The following is a 17,517-nucleotide window of genomic DNA, read 5'->3' on the forward strand; positions in this document are numbered from 1 at the left end:
CACAAACTAGCAGGTCCGTGGCAAGACTGAAACGAAAGGTACCGGGATGGTCCTCACCTTGCAGTAGAGACGTGCCAACAGGAATGGTTTCGGGAATGTTGTCTCTGCTGTAAATGGAGTGCTGGAATTCGGGAGAACAGTCATTTTCGTCGGTGATATGGACCATGACCTGAGACAAAAGTACATGCTGAGAGGGGATTTCAGTTTCTACGCTTAGGAAAATGGGCACCTCATTCTGGGCACTCCCTGGGCAGTCACTGCTTTTGCTGCTGTCCCATCCTTACCCCTCCGATGCTACACTTTTTCTCACACTACTCCTGTAATACAGAGTACTTCACTCCTCCACTTCCAAGCAGATGGGAGGCAAAGCCAAAGAGGAATAATAAGAGGTATTTTGCAGAGCCTAGATCTGCACCCAGCTCAGAGCCCAGCCTTCTGCCTGGACCATAAGGCCTCCTCCCTCCTGAGCATCTTTAAGAGTTTCTAGGCTATCTGTGCGCATCACTGGTCCCGCTAACGAGGTTACAAAGATTGCAGAGACAGTGGGTAGGAAGTGAAGTGATCCCTGTACCTCAGTCACGCTGCTAAGAGTGCTCTCAACTTCCATGGCTTTCAATAAGAGATGATAGAGGTGGTGCTCGCTCTCGTAGTCCACGGGGTGGGTCAGGCTGAGCTCTCCACTCTCCTGCCTCACCCTGAAGAGCCCGCTGGGGTTCGTCAGCAGAGTGTAAGAAAGAGGCTGGCTCTGGAAAGAAACAGCCTCAACAACTGCTACTCTGTAAAGAATGAGAGAATAACCCTTTGCTTCAAAACAACAACAACAAAAGCTGTCTCCTGAGCACCTAGAAGAGGAAGATGAGGATGAGGAAAGCTGAATTGCTCACTCTCTGTCAATGCTGGGCTCAGCTTTATACTCAGACTGGAAATGCCCGTGCTACAGGGAGCCCACCTACCCTCTCTTCTGTCATCAAAATGATCCCCTGACATAGCAGTGCTGGGATAACAACCCATTTCAACCCCCATTAACACAAAAACATCTTTTTCTTCCCTATTGTACCCTTCCAAATACTTGACAGCAGTTACTGGTTTAGCTTCAGTTACAGAGATAACTGAGCTACTATACTTTTGACTTTCTTTGAAGCTGTATATTCAGAAAAGGAAAAGGAAGAGGTTCAGAGATGGATGGGAAACCCACAAAGCACAGGGCCTTTCCAGATCCTGCTGTCCACCTTGGCAGGACGTGAAATGAATGTTTGCCTCCCTACTGTGACTTATGTTTTGAAGCTCCATGTCTCACACCAGTCTCTGGCCAGTGCGACAATACACTTTAAGCTCGTCTTAGTGAAAGCTCCAGGGAAGGAGAAAAATTTCCCTCCTCCTCCTCATTCAGTCTCTTTTAAGGAGTAAGTGGCACATCTCCAGCAATTTTTCCTACTTCATCAGCTTATTTTGAGGTTTCCTACTCCTTAAAGGCCCTATGGCACTGCTCCACCTGCTACTCGGTGCCTTAAAAGCCTGTGCTACTCTCAAGCAGCTGAGCAGTGACAATAAAACCAGAGCCAGCTCGGCAGCATCTCCCCACCATAGCTTGGCTTAGCTACTCTTCATGCAAGGGCAGAGCCCCTTGGAGACTTAGCTGTATCTATTTGCACTTCACACGGGCATTGTTATCTCAAGAGTCTGGCAATGACTTGCCTTTCTAAAAATTTAAATACAAGTCAAACAGGATGCAAACAATTCCAAATCTGGTTAATTAAAAGACAATATTTTTCAAGTGCTCATTTATACCTGAAGTGCTCCAGGAGATGCACAGCCAGGAGTTTGGCTGTTTTAATTCATGATGCAATGCAGTAAGACCCCAAGAGCATTAAAATAATTTCAGCAGAATTCCAGCATCCCAGACTACACCATGTGCCACACTGGAGACTCTCAAACACCAGAAAAGGCATCATTTCTTTTAGAAAACACAATGCTATTTTTAAAGTGTAATAGGCAAACAAATATGCATAGGCCTGAGAAGCAACAACACAAAAATTTCACTTCATTGTGCTCTGCGAAGTTCCTCTCAGACTGCAGGCAGGGAGCTCACCTAACAAGGTACAACTTACTTTTCTCCTGCTGGAGTATTTTCAGGGACAAACACACTGTAGGACATGTTAGTGAACTGTGGAGGTCGGGAGCCTGCGAGGATGGAAATGGAGGCATAGGGGCTTTTGTTGCCGTACTCATCGGCGGCTTCCACAGTAACCACGTACTCTTTGTTCCACGTCAAAGGCAAGCCAGTCGTCATGATAATGCCAGTGTCCTTATCTACTTGGAATCGCTCTTCACCACCTATCAATATATGCACAAAGCTGGTCTGAAAAATGCCCCACAGCAAGAATATTTGCATCTTCACTATTTTAAGGTAAGCTATCATCAAATCATCTACCTACGTCCTTGCATGCACTTCTTTTTTCCTCTCCAGTTGTGCACCTTATCTTTCACTCACACCACGCTCTGTTGACCAGCGCAGTGTAAAAAAGACAAGAACAGATGAGAAATGAAGCCTTAAGCTAACGGTAAGGCTGCAATCAATTTCAAAATAGAAGTAAAGCAAAGAAAGTGGCAGCAGGAAAGATTCCCATCCACATAACTGTTTTACTTAAAGCACCTCCAGCTTCTACTTGCTGTACCTGCTGTATCTTTAAGGATTCCACAAGGGAAAAATCTATCAATGAAATGATAAAATGGGAAATCGTTAAGAAAAATCTGCAACTTAACAGAATTTTACCTTTTTTTTCAGAATAGACCTACCTGCAATGAGTGTGTAAGTTATCCCAGCACTGGTGTTTTCATTGTTATTGTAATATGCGACAAGCTGGTAGATGAGAGTGCCTTTTCGGGCGTCTGGATCGACGCGTGCCAGGTAGGGGTATGGGTACATGCCCCAGGACAAAAGTTCCTCTTCTGGGGCAAGGAGTGTCACGTGGCAGAGGTACCAGTCATTATCTGCAAAAGATGCATGGATGTCTAGACAGCTTGTTCACAAACTTTAGTCGGGAATGTTTAAGATCTTATCCATTAGTATCTGTAAACAAACTGAATTGCCCATCACATTCATCCTATCGCATGCACAAAGAATTCAGTACAGATATGGACTTTGGCAGCTCGATGTGCATTCAGTGCAGTTAACAACTACTTAAAAATACTTTCAATAATAGCTTTTAATTAGTTAGATATGCATATTAAATACTATGTCAGTTACACCACTTGCCATGACACAGTTTTAAGTGTGTACTTATCCAGACTCGGGTGAAATTTGGCCTTTTTATTTTCAACAAATTCAGCATAAATGTTGCCAGTTTTACCAAATTAGGTTTAGGGCTTATTAAAATATTTCTCTTAAAAATCAGTGGAAGTGGTAAGCAATTAAAACTCCCTAAAATTCTTCCAGCTCCAACACAATTTTTTTTTATTTTCTCAAACCACTGGATATGCAAGGAAAGGCAGACATGCCTTCCCCTTCTGCCCCCAGCATCCCATCTGGTTGCATCTGAGTGAAACACCGGCTTTGAAATCGAACCCCCCCAGGGCAAAGCCTTGGGCTTTGCTTCTGCAGGGAGAGGCGAGCGAAGGGGCAGGTCAGCCAGCAGTGGTATCCAGTGCCAGGGAGAGAGCAAGCCCTATGTATTGGTAGGGGAAGCACAGCACAAACTGCTCTCTCCTGGGCATGGAGGATCTGCGGTTGGGAGCAAGCACCTCTACCTGAAACCCTGGAGACAAATGGCACATACATTGACTGCATCTGTGTTGCTTTTGTGGCTAAGAAGTGACCTCCGATACCTAAAACAACAGGAGCAGACGATTGCATCTGCCCAACCTTGGACTGTCAGACTTGGGAGCAGCCTGGAAGGACCCACACCACTGAGCATCTGACCTAGATCCCCTCTGATCTCCAACTGGTAGCACAGTCTGAGGGCTTTCAGGTAGCAGGGTTGACCATCAGTGGGACAGCTCTAGGAATCACCCCAGATCTGCTCCTGGGGCAGCTGTGCCACTGCTAGTGCCAGCCCAAAAGAAGTGAACCCCTGACGTGCAGAAGGGCTGTCCACAGAGAAGAAAGAGAAGGAACCTTCTACTGCAAAGAACCTGTAGTGATTTAATCACAGTATTTGTACCTCTTGGGAGACCTAAATTCAAACCTTTTGAACTCACAGCAACTTGCTAACAGATGCTAAACGTATGTACGAGCTTCTTGAAGAAATTTTCCTAAGCACATTTGTGTTCCAGAGGTGGCCTTGAGATTTGACTTCAAATCAAAATGAATGTATTATTGAATATATAAAATAAGTTCAAATTAAAAAAAAAGAAACTAAATGTAGAAAGAGGGGGAAGTAGAAAAGTACATATGAGAAATGCACAATGTCTGCCTGATAAAATATGATCACATACTTGAACAAACTGCACCGAGGTTGCAGGTCTGTTAAAGACTACACCACTATCAAAACAAACACCCACGCGGGTGTACGTATGTCTCATACAGGAAACCCCTGTGTTGTGGTTTAACCCCAGTCAGCAACTCAGCACCACGCAGCCGCTTCCCCCTCCCCCCTCCCAGTGGGATGGGGAGGAGGAAAAAAAAAAAGGTAAAACTCGTGGGTTGAGATAAGAACAGTTTAATAACCAAAGTAAAATAAAATACACTACTAACTAATAATAATAATAATAATAATAGTAATGAAAAGGAATATAACAAAAAAAAAGAAAATAACGCCCAAGAAAAGACAAGTGATGCAATTGCTCACCACCCGCTGACCGATGCCTGAGCTGTGATCTGCCCCTCCCGGCCAACTCCCCCCTGTTTATATACTGGGCATGACGTTCCATGGTATGGAATACCCCTTTGGCTAGGTCAGGTCAGCTGCCCCGGCTCTGCTCCCTCCCAGCTTCTTGCACACCTGCTTGCTGGCAGAGCATGGGAAACTGAAAAGTCCTTGGCTTAAGATAAGCGCTACTTAGCAACAACTAAAACATCAGAGTGTTATCAACATCATTCTCACACTAAATCCAAAACACAGCACTGTACCAGCTACTAGGAAGAAAATTAACTCTGTCCCACCCGAAACCAGGACACCTTGATCTCTGCTCTCAGGAAGGCTGCATTTCACACAGGCTGGAAGAGGACAGCAGCAGCATGTGGACAAAACCAGCACCAAAGGCAAGAAGTAAGCTAGAAATTCCAAACAAATTTTAACTGTAGACCTCAGGGATCTGATACTAAATAAAGGACTACCCACAGATAGAGACATACGCTGACACAAAAGACCTGCATTTGTGAGCAGCCTTACCCCACAGTAAAAATATGTGCTGGACAAATTTACCAGAGGTAATCATTCCTAGGAGGGAAAAAACTTCATTGAAGTTTTGTGGGTTTCTTAGTGTTTAAAATCATTTAAGACGTGGTTTCTTTAGCAAGAGGAAATTCTTAGATTACATGGTTTCTGGTTTTCTAATGTACCAACATTGCATACACGGGAACATTTGTTAAACACGCTCCAAAAGAAGTTTTTCTCTGTATTGCTCAGCGTAACACAAGGCACAACTCTCAGCACGAGGTAGTGGCTCACAAGAGCAGCTGTAGCGGTCAGTATTTTATCCGTCGCCAAGAGGAGGGCTGAGAAACACACGTCTTAATTAACCCAACTATAGACAGTATCATTTTGCTAGGGCCAAGTAACAGAATGAAAACTTGTAGACACGCGGTATTTAAAAGTAGTTTTGTTCATTCATTGGTCTAATCCCGGCAGTTCTAATTTCTGCGGAGATGAATATCAGTCGAGCATTTTTCCCATTTACTGAAACCTAGAGAATGATTTCAAAGAATTATAATTATATGGCTTATTCCTTAATATTGTCCCATGTAGGTGATCCAAGTGTTAAACACCAATCAATAACGAGGTCCTAATCCTGCTGTAAGAATTGTAAAAAACACCACCACATCAAAATGTCAGCCCTAAATCAGAGCTTTATGCTTTAAAAAAGACAGACAAGGGAATACATTTCACTGAGTTCAGGACACCATGTCAGGGGAAATATTCGTGTTGTTCAAATAAACAATTTTCTGGACTTTTACAAAAACTTCACTTCCTCCCTCTCTGAAATGTGTATTGAAATAGAATCATACAATCATAGAATAATTTAGGTTGGAAAGGACCTTTAAGATCATAGAGTCCAACAGTAAACCTAACACTGTCAAGTCCACCACTAAACCATGTCCCCAGGCACCACATGTACACGTCTTTTATATATCTCCAGGGATGGTGACTCCACCACTTCCCTGGGCAGCCTGTTCCAATGCTTGATAACCCTTTCTGTGAAGAAATTTTTCCTAATATCCAATCTAAACCTCCCCTGGTGCAACTTGAGGCCATTTTCTCTTGCTCTATCACTTGTTACTTGGGAGAAGAGACCGACAGCCACTGCACTACTTTCATTCACTCTCTGCCAGAATTAGAGCTCTGGTGTCTGTATGCAGATAACCCGGGCTGTTTTGTCAACATGCTTGCAGGTTGCTTCAGTTTAAGTTTTGTTTACTTGAACAGAGAGAACAGCTCTGCTCCTTCAAGCCTTAAAAGCAGGAATAAATGCTGAGGGGCTGAAGGAGTGAGCAACGTCTCAGCTGCAGAAAGACATTCCACCTGATAGCTGAAGTGTATTATCACCTGCTGCTGTACCACGGCCCTCCAGGTTTGGCCTCATCCTGTGTTTTTCCTTCCACGTGTGCCTAAAGTAGCGTTCACTCCTTCCCTCACTTCCTACCTTTAAGCAAACAGCAAGAAAAACACAAGGTCCAAGGAATGTTTAAGCTAGAAATTCCCTCAGGCTGCTGGGGAACGAGTGACACATGAACATGTAAGCTTCAGAAATCAATGAGATGCAAAAGCTGAAGGGCATGGGGATTAAAGTATGATGGAAAGGATTTAACAGTCTTGCTGGTACTGTGCCCCTGCCTAGAGGCAGGCTTTGCTGTACCGAAGTGATTGCTGGCAGATATTTGTCTAGTCGGGTCTTAAAGATCTCGTTGATGGATGTTCTGTCACCTCTCCAGCCACTATCAAGTGCTCCATTATCTTATAATTTAAAAATTGCTGGGAGATCCCTCCCCCCACCTTTCCTAACATCTAATACAAATCTTTTCCTTGGGAATGAGAGTTTGTTACTTTTTGTTTCGTAGGGTAGGGAACAGCTGACTGACTTTGTACATTAGTCCTTCGGCATCTTATAGCACTGATAGCATGTCCCTTGCAGTCCTCTGAAAATCTCCAGGTCTTTCCACCTTTCTTGACAGGCCATGTTTTCTGGTTGTGCTCTTTGCTCTTCTCTGGACACTTGCCAGCTGGTCCACATCTTTCTTGAAGTACAGTCCCCAGAACTTTAGTTCACTGGCACAGGTTGCCCAGGGAGGCTGTGGGGTCTCTCTCCTTGGAGATATTCAAAAGCCATGTAGACACAGTTCTGAGCAACCAGCTCTAGGTAGCCCTGCTTGAGCATGGCGGTTGGACCAGATGACCTCCAGAGGTCCCTGCCAACCTCAGCCATCCTGTGAGTCTGTGATCTGAGGCTTTGCTAGTGTCACAATTTTACCAAGGTTCAGTGAGGACTGAATATGAGCCAGCAGTGTGCCCAGGTGGCCAAGAAGGCCAAGAGCATCCTAGCTTGTATCAGAAATAGGGTGGCCAGCAGGACTAGGGAGGTGATCGTCCCCCTGTACTCGGCACTGGTGAGGCCGCACCTCGAATACTGTGTTCAGTTTTGGGCCCCTCACTACAGGAAAGACATTGAGGTGCTGGAGTATGTCCAGAGAAGGGCAACAAAGCTGGTGAAGGGTCTAGAGCACAAGTCTTATGACGAGTGGCTGAGGGAACTGGGATTCTGGAGAAAAGGAGGCTCAAGGGAGACCTTATCGCTCTCTACAACTACCTGAAAGGAGGTTGTAGCGAGGTGGGTGTCAGGAAAAATTTCTTCACTGAAAGGGTTGTCAAGCACTGGAACAGGCTGCCCAGGGAAGTGGTGGAGTCACCATCCCTGGAGGTATTTAAAAGATGTGTAGGGACATGGTTTAGTGGTGGACTTGGCAGTGCTAGGTTAATGGTTGGGCTCGATGATCTTAAAGGTCTTTTCCAATCTAAGTGATTCTAAGATTCTATGAAGAAAAGATTGTTATAAAGGTCAGGTCTAAGTTGGAGCTAGTCCCAAACTCTAAAAAAACCAGTGCTGAACATGCACCAGAGACTAACTGGAGGCCAGTCAACAGCACTATTCTGCCCTATCATTCAGAAAAAGCCATTCAGAAGCAGCACTTTGAGCCATTACTACTCAGCAGTACAGATATTTCTGTTCTGGTAGCTGTCTCCTCTTTGTACACACACCAGTCATGAGAAACTCAAGGATTTTAAGGTGTTGTAGATGCCTGGCAATCAAATACTGTGGAAAATTATTGCATTGACTTGAAACAAGTCAGTGAAATAAAACCAGTCTTGATAAAGTAGGGTTTTTTTCCAGCAATGCATTGTTTTTTCAACTGTCATAACTGCAAAGGCATTAACAGATCAAGCCTCTGAAATCAATAGTGTTTTATTTTGTTCCGCTGACACAACTGCAGCATCCTATTAAATCAAAAGGCAACATCACCCAGTGATGTTACAGCTCACCCATTTTGTCAATATGAATCATCCACTGAAAGGAAGGAAATAATCAGGAAAGCAGGCTCTATAGCCTGTGAAACAAGACTATCAACAGGATAAAACACCTGGCCTCCGCACCACACATTTGACAAAGAGTCTTGGTATGATCAGTCTAGAAGAGAATATTAAGGGGGGCTGATTTTCCTGGAGATACTAGCATATCCCCAAGGCTTCAGCTTTACCTCTTGCTTACATGTAAGAAAGGCATGTCAGGGATGGCATGAAAGGGATGTCAAGCAACCACCAGCTAAGAGGAACCTAAGTAAAAGAGTTACGACATAGCAAGTGCAAGGATGGGGGAACTCACCACACGGCCATCTATACAATGAAGAGCTGCTTACTTTCCGTCTTTGAGGGCTAAACACACTTCAGCAGATCAGAGCAGATATACCTGCGCCATCCTCGGACAAGAGCATGAAAGCAAAGAAAGAACTGGAAAAGGTTTTTAAACTGCAAGTGGCCATTCTTGCAAGCTTATATCAACTCTGTGTTCCTTTAATCATTTGTTTTCCTCCCTAAAGGGAAGGAGGAAATGTGATAGAAGTAATTTTCTTTTCCCGAGATGAGGATTAGAGCTGCACTGACTGATGTGGGTTTGATGGGACTGATGTTGGTTTGATGGGACTGATGTTGGGAAGATGAGAAGTAAAAAATGTGCATAAAAAATGGTAGGTTTTGTTTTGCTTATATCCCTTCTGGCAAAATGAATCATTTGAATGTAAAAGAGACAGCATGGTATGTGAAGACATTTCTGAAGTACCCTGCTTGACATAAGAGGTTTCATTACATCAAGGGAGGATGCCCACTCAGCCCCTCATCATGCTGTCAGGCCACACTGTTACCCCTCAGTGGCAGCGCAAGACGACAGGGGCTTTGACTCGCTATTGAACCCTCACCAGGAAATCTACACCTGAGAAATTATTACTATCATGGCTAAGAAACCCTTGTCATCTTCAGGACTGAAACAGAAAATTAGTTTCAATTGACCTATATTTCCTCAAAGTAAAAAGAATGTAATTGCCAGAATACACCTGACACACTGAAGAAGTTAATAAACTTCTATCTCAAGTATCATACAAAATTATATTTAAGATAGAAAATATCTTGTGTATATATATAAGTATAACTTGTCCTAGAAATCCTATAAATGCTCGTCCTATAAATTTGCAATTTTCCTTATAGATTATAATTTACAAGAGTAATTTTTTAAAAAATGTAATCAGATATACTGAAGACTATGAAAATATCAGTGTGTTTTGGTAGAAGCAAAAAGGAAAAAAAAGGACTCATTTATTTAGGCTTAGGTTGGCTCCAGAGCCCCCTGCAGACAGGGCAGCTGTGGAGGCAGCAGGGTAAAATGCTTCGCAGGCAGCAGCTTGCACAAAGCATGACAGCAGGCAGCAGCCATCCCAATGAACACCACCAACAGAGCATGATGCATTAACACTGCACTTCAGTGTGAAGATGGGGGAACCACCACCTATTTCCAAGATCTGTAGCAGAGACCAGACTCTCTGCTCGCCACAAGAAACGTTCTTCATTTTTTTTAATGTTTAATGTTACAGTCACGAGGGGTTACAACGTGCAGCTCACACTCCAGTCTCCCAAATGTATGATAGATCTGAGGAGCCTCAGGAAAGATCAAGCGAAGGAAAACAAAGGGGATTTGTGCAGGAAGAGGAGAGAAAACACAAGACTAATTGGAAACTGCAACCCTTCAAGTTTAAGAATACTACACTTCACACCTCCTCCCCAACACAGAGTGATTTAAAGATAAACCACTGACAATGATGAATACTTCCCTTCCCTTAGCTAGCAGCCCCATCCCCTTGATGAGGCTCCAGTGAAGGCAACAGGGAGACAAGGCCTCCTGCTCTTCTGGGGGAGCAGAGAAAAAGCCCTGGCTGTCATTGCTGACATCTGTGCAAGTCAACAGGGCTAGAAACGGGGTGAAACCCCCCAGCGGAGTTATTTAAATGACAGACACAATGGCTGAAGCACTGAGAAGCAGGTTTTATGCCCCTCAAAAGCTACAGACAACCAATTCCCCTTACTGTCATCTAATACTGGCATATTAGATGAAAATGTCTCCTTGGTTTTGGTTGGGTTTTTTTCTTGGATTTTTTGTTTGGGTTTTTTTTTTTTTTGCTTTCAAGCACTTTTCACTTTTCTCACTGAGATTTTGTAAGACAGCTTCACATAAACCACCTCGCAATCATAAATGCCAGTTCATCAGCCTTTTTTATAACTAGATGCTCTATGGTTGCAAGACATGCTGGTGCTCCAGTTTCTAATCATTATCCTTGACTAACAACAAAGATTTTTAAAATTCAAGCTGCTTTTGCATATTCCAGTCTTTGTTTCGTAGTTATGGCCAGTCACATGTACTCCAGCACTACCTGAGGATCAGGCAAGATTGGGTCACTGTGTTAAGTATCTCATAAACTAACTCTTACACATCCCTGTCCTCAAAGCACCTGCAATCCAGTCCCCATCCACTTGCAGTATCCTACAAACTGTAGAAAAGTATTGAATCTGAAAAAAAAATAAAATACATACGCACATGCCTCATGAAAACTCTTCCATGTGTACTTTTGTGCCTTTCAGAAATTTCCCCAAAACTAAAGTATACATAGGAATAATCTACTTAAGGGTATTTAAACTTCCAACAAAATGTCTTATAGCAGTAATTAATCTTTAACCAGAGTTCATAATCACTTTTAGAAATGCCTTTTAGCCTAAAGAAGTGATATTTACACCGTCGTGCTGTCCACTGTGCCCCCTCTCTCCTGCCCAAGTGGCTTTTGAATCTGGTGGCCTATTTGTTCTTACAAGCTTTATGAAAGTCAGCAGCTGGCCAGAAGACGGGCATCCCAAATAAAGGTGCCCACTGAGGGAACGGAAAAGTGAAAGCAGCTTTCACTTAGTCTCGATGAGCAAGTGAGTAGGTCAGCAACACCTATGATGCTCATGCGTCTGCCCCAGCTACAGCACATGCTGTCACCCCTCCTGGGAGAAGCGTGGGGGCGAGGAGGAGCTCTCACAGCGGGGAGAGCCTTCATGGCACAGGTCCCCCCTCCAAAATTAAAGCCTTGATTTCTTTTCTCCAACTCTCTTAAGAAAAGTTGTACGGAGGCAGTTTTAGTACACCTAGTCTGCTGTCATGAAAATGATGGGTCAACTCCACCCAAACACTGACGAGAGATTCCTGAGGGTGAAGTTTTTGTTAATTTAGAGATTTGGTTTCTCACAAATACTCCTAAGGTTTGGATACAATGCTCGGGGGTATCATACCCCCTTGTAACATGCTAGTGCACCAACTGGACTCAGGTTGGACCAAGTAGAGAGCGCCATGTCTTGAAGGCAAGGTAATATCCTGTGGTGGTTTAACCCCAGCCAGCAGCCAAGCACCACGCAGCCGCTCCCTCACTCCCCCTCCCTGCCCCCGCTCCCAGTGGGATGGGGAGGAGAATCAGGAAAGAAGGTAGAACTCGTGGGTTGAGATAAGAACAGCTTAATAACTAAAGTAAAATATAATACTGACAATAAAAATAATGAAAAATAATAATAATAATAGTAATGAAAAGGAATATAACAAAAAAAAGAAGAGGGAAAAAAAAGGAAAAAAACCCCAATGATGCACAATGCAATTGCTCACCACCCGCTGACCGATGCCAGAGCAGCGATCCGCCCCTCCCGGCCAACTCCCCCTGTTTATACACTGGGCATGACGTTCCATGGTATGGAATACCCCTTTGGCTAGGTCAGGTCAGCTGCCCCAGCTCTGCTCCCTCCCAGCTTCTTGCACACCTGCTTGCTGGCAGAGCACGGGAAACTGAAAAGTCCTTGGCTTAAGATAAGCGCTACTTAGCAACAACTAAAACATCAGAGTGTTATCAACATCATTCTCACACTAAATCCAAAACACAGCACTGTACCAGCTACTAAGAAGAGAGTTAACTCTATCCCAGCCAAAACCAGGACAATCATTACCATGACAGCTATGGAAATAGGTCTGTTTACTCACTTGAAAGCCCACAAACCACCACATTAGCTTGTGGATGAACAGCCCACAGCCACAGAACAGCTGGGCAATGTGACTGTACCAATGGCCTCATCGAAAGCTATGTCAGTTGGTTTCAATTTTCCCTCCTTGGTTAACCACAACCAGCAAGCTCGACAGAGCAGCCTGCAGAGATCACTTTGCATTATTTTCATGACATATTTCTTAATATACACCAGCACTTGGACATGTTTTCTACTCACACATCACCTCTCCAATTTTAGGAGGCAAGGTCTTGCTTACCTCAGCACTACCTGTAGACTTATCCAGTGGGACCATCAGAGCTAAAAGGCAATTGCAGGTGCTACTGCACACACGGGCAGCAAAGACAAATCTTCAGACAATTTTTCACTTTCTGTGTGAATGCAAAGCTACAGTGGGTACCTCCATCACACTGCGTATCTGAGACACCTACGGTATTTGTTGGGCAGCAAAGACATCTCCCCAGGCAGATGTCCGTACACCACAGAAAAGCTTCAGGCAGATACAGGAACAGGACCTCAAAATTCATCGTACCTTTTCTGCTACCACATCATCCTGCCCTAGCCTTTAAAGCCTGACTGTGGTGTCATCCTCTAGTTTTTAAAATATGTTTCAATTTTTTTGTTTGTTTCCAGAGGAAGGCTCTGAAGCACTCTCAGACCTGTGATTACAGAAGTAGCATCTTTGCCTCAGCCCTTAAATCTACTGTATCTGCCAACAGCTGCCCATTACCACCCAACCATGAGAACTAGAAACCTTTCACAGCACCACAGAGAAGGTGGGAAATGCAATTATTTACAGGATCTCAAAAGCTTCCAGATGACAGGATTCTTCATAAACCAAGTTTTTTATTACAGCTTACCATGTTAACAGCCTACTAATCACTGTTAAAAGATGCTATTAAATACTATACAATCCATAATTATTTGTAGGCACTTCAGTTGGTGAGGAAGTCGGACCATGCTGACATAGTAATAGCTGAGGAGTCAGCAGCACAGAGGACATTTGGGGGATTTTTTTATTTTTTAAAGAAGGAAAGTGCGGTAAGACACAGCTACAATCTTGGCATTTAAAAGTTGCTTCTCTTTGCAGATCAGTCAGCTTTTACTGTTGATAGGAAGGAGAGGCATGTTGTTTGGGTTTGTTTCCATCCCCCACAACTTCCATCTTTCACTCTCCGGTCAGTATTTCAGAAGACAGGTGAAACGATACAGACAAAATAGACTTTTGTGTGGTACGGCACACCCCAGTAACAGAAACAAGGCTGTACTTATGTCACTGAAGTGAAATTACCTGCAAGGTCTCTTGTCTGCCAACAAAAAAGAGGCTCAAAATGTATACAAATTCTAGAAGGATTCCTAAGCATTTTTCATAAAGGCAGCATCATTAAAGAAATCCAACATCCTTCGAGGAGCCTACAACTGGGCAAGCTCCCAATCACTGCCTCTGCCTTCCCTTCATCCCACACAACACAGCACCTACTCTTCCTCATTAAAGTGGCACTTATTAAGTTTAAAGTAGTTTGTGTGGGGCATAAAAGATCCTCTTGCTGAGAGGCTGTGGTAGAATCCGATTGCTCCAGTGGTTAGGAATCACCTCGCTTCCAGCCCCAGTCTTTCTGTGGAAAAACTACAGGCATTTATCAGCATTGTCCTTTAACATAAGTAAGTCTCTTCTCCCTGAGGTTTGTTCAAATATTTTTAAAATAAAAAGTTGCTTGCTGAGGCATTACACAGTAAGAGCTGTTCCTGTGACCATACTTAGAGCATATTAACTTTTTTCCAAACACTTAAAAAGTTACCATCACCAGCAAAATACAAATTTTTTTGAACAGCAGAAGTGTGTTTTATATGTACAAAAAGATGCCAAAAAAAGTTGTAGCAATATTTCTTGTTAACACCATTGGATGCAACTGTGAGAGATGCACCTCAGACCCAGCTGCATGTGCACCTTTGGTGAAGGTGGACAGCAGCTTTTAGAGGTGCGTTTGGAGCAGCAGCCTCCAAAGGAGCAGTGTGTTGGCTACTATGCTGTGTCGTAAGAAATGAAAAGGTAGAGTCGAGAGCGTACCTTCCAGTTCTCCTTATATACTAAATTTCTAAACAGATCCTCTTCCCCTTCCAGAGGCATAGCCGTCGTTGCTTTGCTACTTCTCTCTCACAAAGCAGATGTCTATTCCATATATATAGCATTTGTTTACTCTGGCAAAAGCTCAGCCACCCCAACTGATGTAAAGCAAGCGCATCTGTAGTCGTATGCACAAACTGCTCCTTACTCTGCTGTCACCAAGCACTGCTTTTAGCTCCTTCCATCAGCAATGCACAAGACAGGGAGAAGCATATAGTTAGAGGAGCAGAACCCCAAGTCCTTTCCATCAGCCTGTGTCCTCAGGTCAAGTTTTTAAAGGCTTTTCTTAAACTTTCTGCTCTACTTCCTCTTAAATTTTGGACAGTTTCCACTAGCATGCCAACCTCAGGCTAAAACTCCAGTACTGCTGAGTTACGCACTAGCCAGGGCCTGACTGCTTTAGCAAGGAAACGCTAATGCCTGCACCGAAACGCCTGCTGAGAAGCCACCACCGCTCTCCAGAGAGGACAGCTTTCAAAGCCCATCGGAGATGCACAAACGGAAGCAGGTTCAATTCCACTTCAGAGTCGTATTCCCAAACGAGAAGGCTACATGCACCGTCTGCCTAGGGATGCTTATATGAACAAACTGCTCGTGCAAATATGGTATGCGTGAATTTTGGGCCTCCCATGTGTAATGCAGGTGTGAAAAGGCAGCTGCAGATCAGCCAGCTCCTGCCTGTACACAGAAATTAAACCCTGCCGTGCACCACACAGTGCTCTTCGAGCGTGAGACAACACTGAGAGCATGCAGGGGTATTTCTGGCACGGTACAGCTTTGAGCTGGGTCTAAAACAGATTTTTAAATGCCTTCCTGCTGTTGTAATGTAATGAAAACTCAGAAATATGAAATCATAGGTTGTATAAAAGGATTTAAGATGTTAACCTTAAGAATAAAGGGCTGAATATTCTATTTTGAAGGTCTCCTATTGCTTTGCTCTTTAACTTGTTCTGATAAAGGTTTTCTCATAATTTAAATAGCTTCTTATATACCTTACTAAGAATACTTGTAACATAAACTTTACATTTATCTCTTCAGTTTTTAAGCTTTTTGTTGGTTTCTCAGCTATGGACTTTATCAGACATTCTTACCACTTATTTATTGTCCCTGGGTCATTATATGTTTTTATATCAACTTTTTTTACAGTAAGATTCTTCCAAAGATACATACAGACAGAGTAACACAATAACCTTCATCCTGGAGCTTGCTGTTTTGTCTAATGATCCCTGGCCATTAAAATGGTTTCACGGTTTAAGTGAAGCAAGCTTTTTCTCTGTTGGCACCTGAATTTGAAGGCATAGCAATGGTATCCACAGATGGTTTTAATCAGTCTGATACCAGGAGGGGAAAAAAAAAAGGCAACATATTGTATGACCTCCAAACCTGATTGCCAGGTCAGATTTCTGTTTCTGGAGTCAGATTTATTTTGTTCTAAAAATCTCAGGGGGTGCCAGGAAGCAATGGGCCATTTCTGGCTCCATTAAAAAAACCCCTAAGCTATATCTTGATTTGAAATCATAGCCAGCAACATATACGGATTACTTGTTAGTTTTTACAGAAACTGTATTATATGGATTGAAAGGTTTTTCCCTTCCCAGTAGGCACCCTGGTGGAAGTTTTTTAAGAAAGTGCAAGGGACTCAAACCACGTAATCTTTCCGTGTGCACTCTAGGCTGTATTTTTAGGAATTTCAAGATTTGACAGATGCCTTTTTAAAACGTAGTTTACTTCCAGTGAGTCATAAGGGTTCAACACTGATCATATTCTACCATAAGACACTACACCCAAGGAACAGCATTATGCTACAGCCTCCTCAGTCAGATTTAAGATCTACCTATCTCACTGGAATTCAGTTACAGCAGTAAATAGTGTTATCCCACCTGAAAGAGAACAGGGGACGAGAGATCCATCTCCCTTCCAAAACATGAAAATACTGAACAGCTTTGCAACTGTTTTATTCATTTCAGTCGTAAACTAACTGCTGGTGTTTACCTCACTTTCATGTCTTGAGGCATCCCAGATTTAAAGGGTTGCTAGCCTCGAGCATACTCTTGAGAGTGCTGCAGACATACGGGAAGGCAAAGAAATTTGTCTTGCTGTGCTTTTTTTGAGATTCTCTTGTTGTTAAAGAAAAATAACCTTTGTAGACTTCTTGCCACGGGTGTTTTCAGTTTGATAGCATGTGGGCTGTATCTGCAGTATCAGTGTGTGCAGGAGCATGGAAATCACCCAGTAGGTCTCACTATTCCAAGCCAACGCAGTCTGCGCTCTATAAGCCCTTCGTGGCAGGCTCTTAAGATTAACAAAAACAAAACAGAGCTGAAAGTCTGCTAGAGTCAAAGAACAGGGGTAAGAAATTGTGTTCCTTCACTTTTTGAAACATGATAGACAAAGTCATAAATGTAAAGCTTCTACACAGCGTGCACCAGTATGTATCGCCTGCCATCAGAAGGGACAGCTGTGGGTGGAGGAAGAGGAAACAGCTGTGTAACTGTACACGTCCCACCCTAAGTCGGTAACAAGTACGAGAACCTACGTAGGTGCTTGCAGGCGTGGGCAGGTGTGCATGAACACAGGCAGACTTGGAAGGGAAAGGGAGCTACAGCCCTTTCAACCCTT

At 43.5% G+C, this 17,517-nt stretch overlaps 1 protein-coding gene across 1 annotated transcript in view; it reads right to left on the reverse strand.

Annotated features, from left to right (window-relative positions):
- Positions 1-17,517, reverse strand: part of LOC127012961 (neural-cadherin-like) — a 59,312-nt gene that overhangs the window by 39,111 nt on the left and 2,684 nt on the right. Inside the window, 4 exon segments of the mRNA XM_050891448.1 lie at positions 58-169; positions 572-776; positions 2,109-2,334; positions 2,797-2,991. Coding sequence (XP_050747405.1) covers positions 58-169; positions 572-776; positions 2,109-2,334; positions 2,797-2,926 — 673 coding nt within the window. The 5' untranslated portion in view covers positions 2,927-2,991.

Source organism: Gymnogyps californianus, chromosome 2, assembly GCF_018139145.2.
Source record: "Gymnogyps californianus isolate 813 chromosome 2, ASM1813914v2, whole genome shotgun sequence".
Lineage (NCBI taxonomy): Eukaryota > Metazoa > Chordata > Aves > Accipitriformes > Cathartidae > Gymnogyps > Gymnogyps californianus.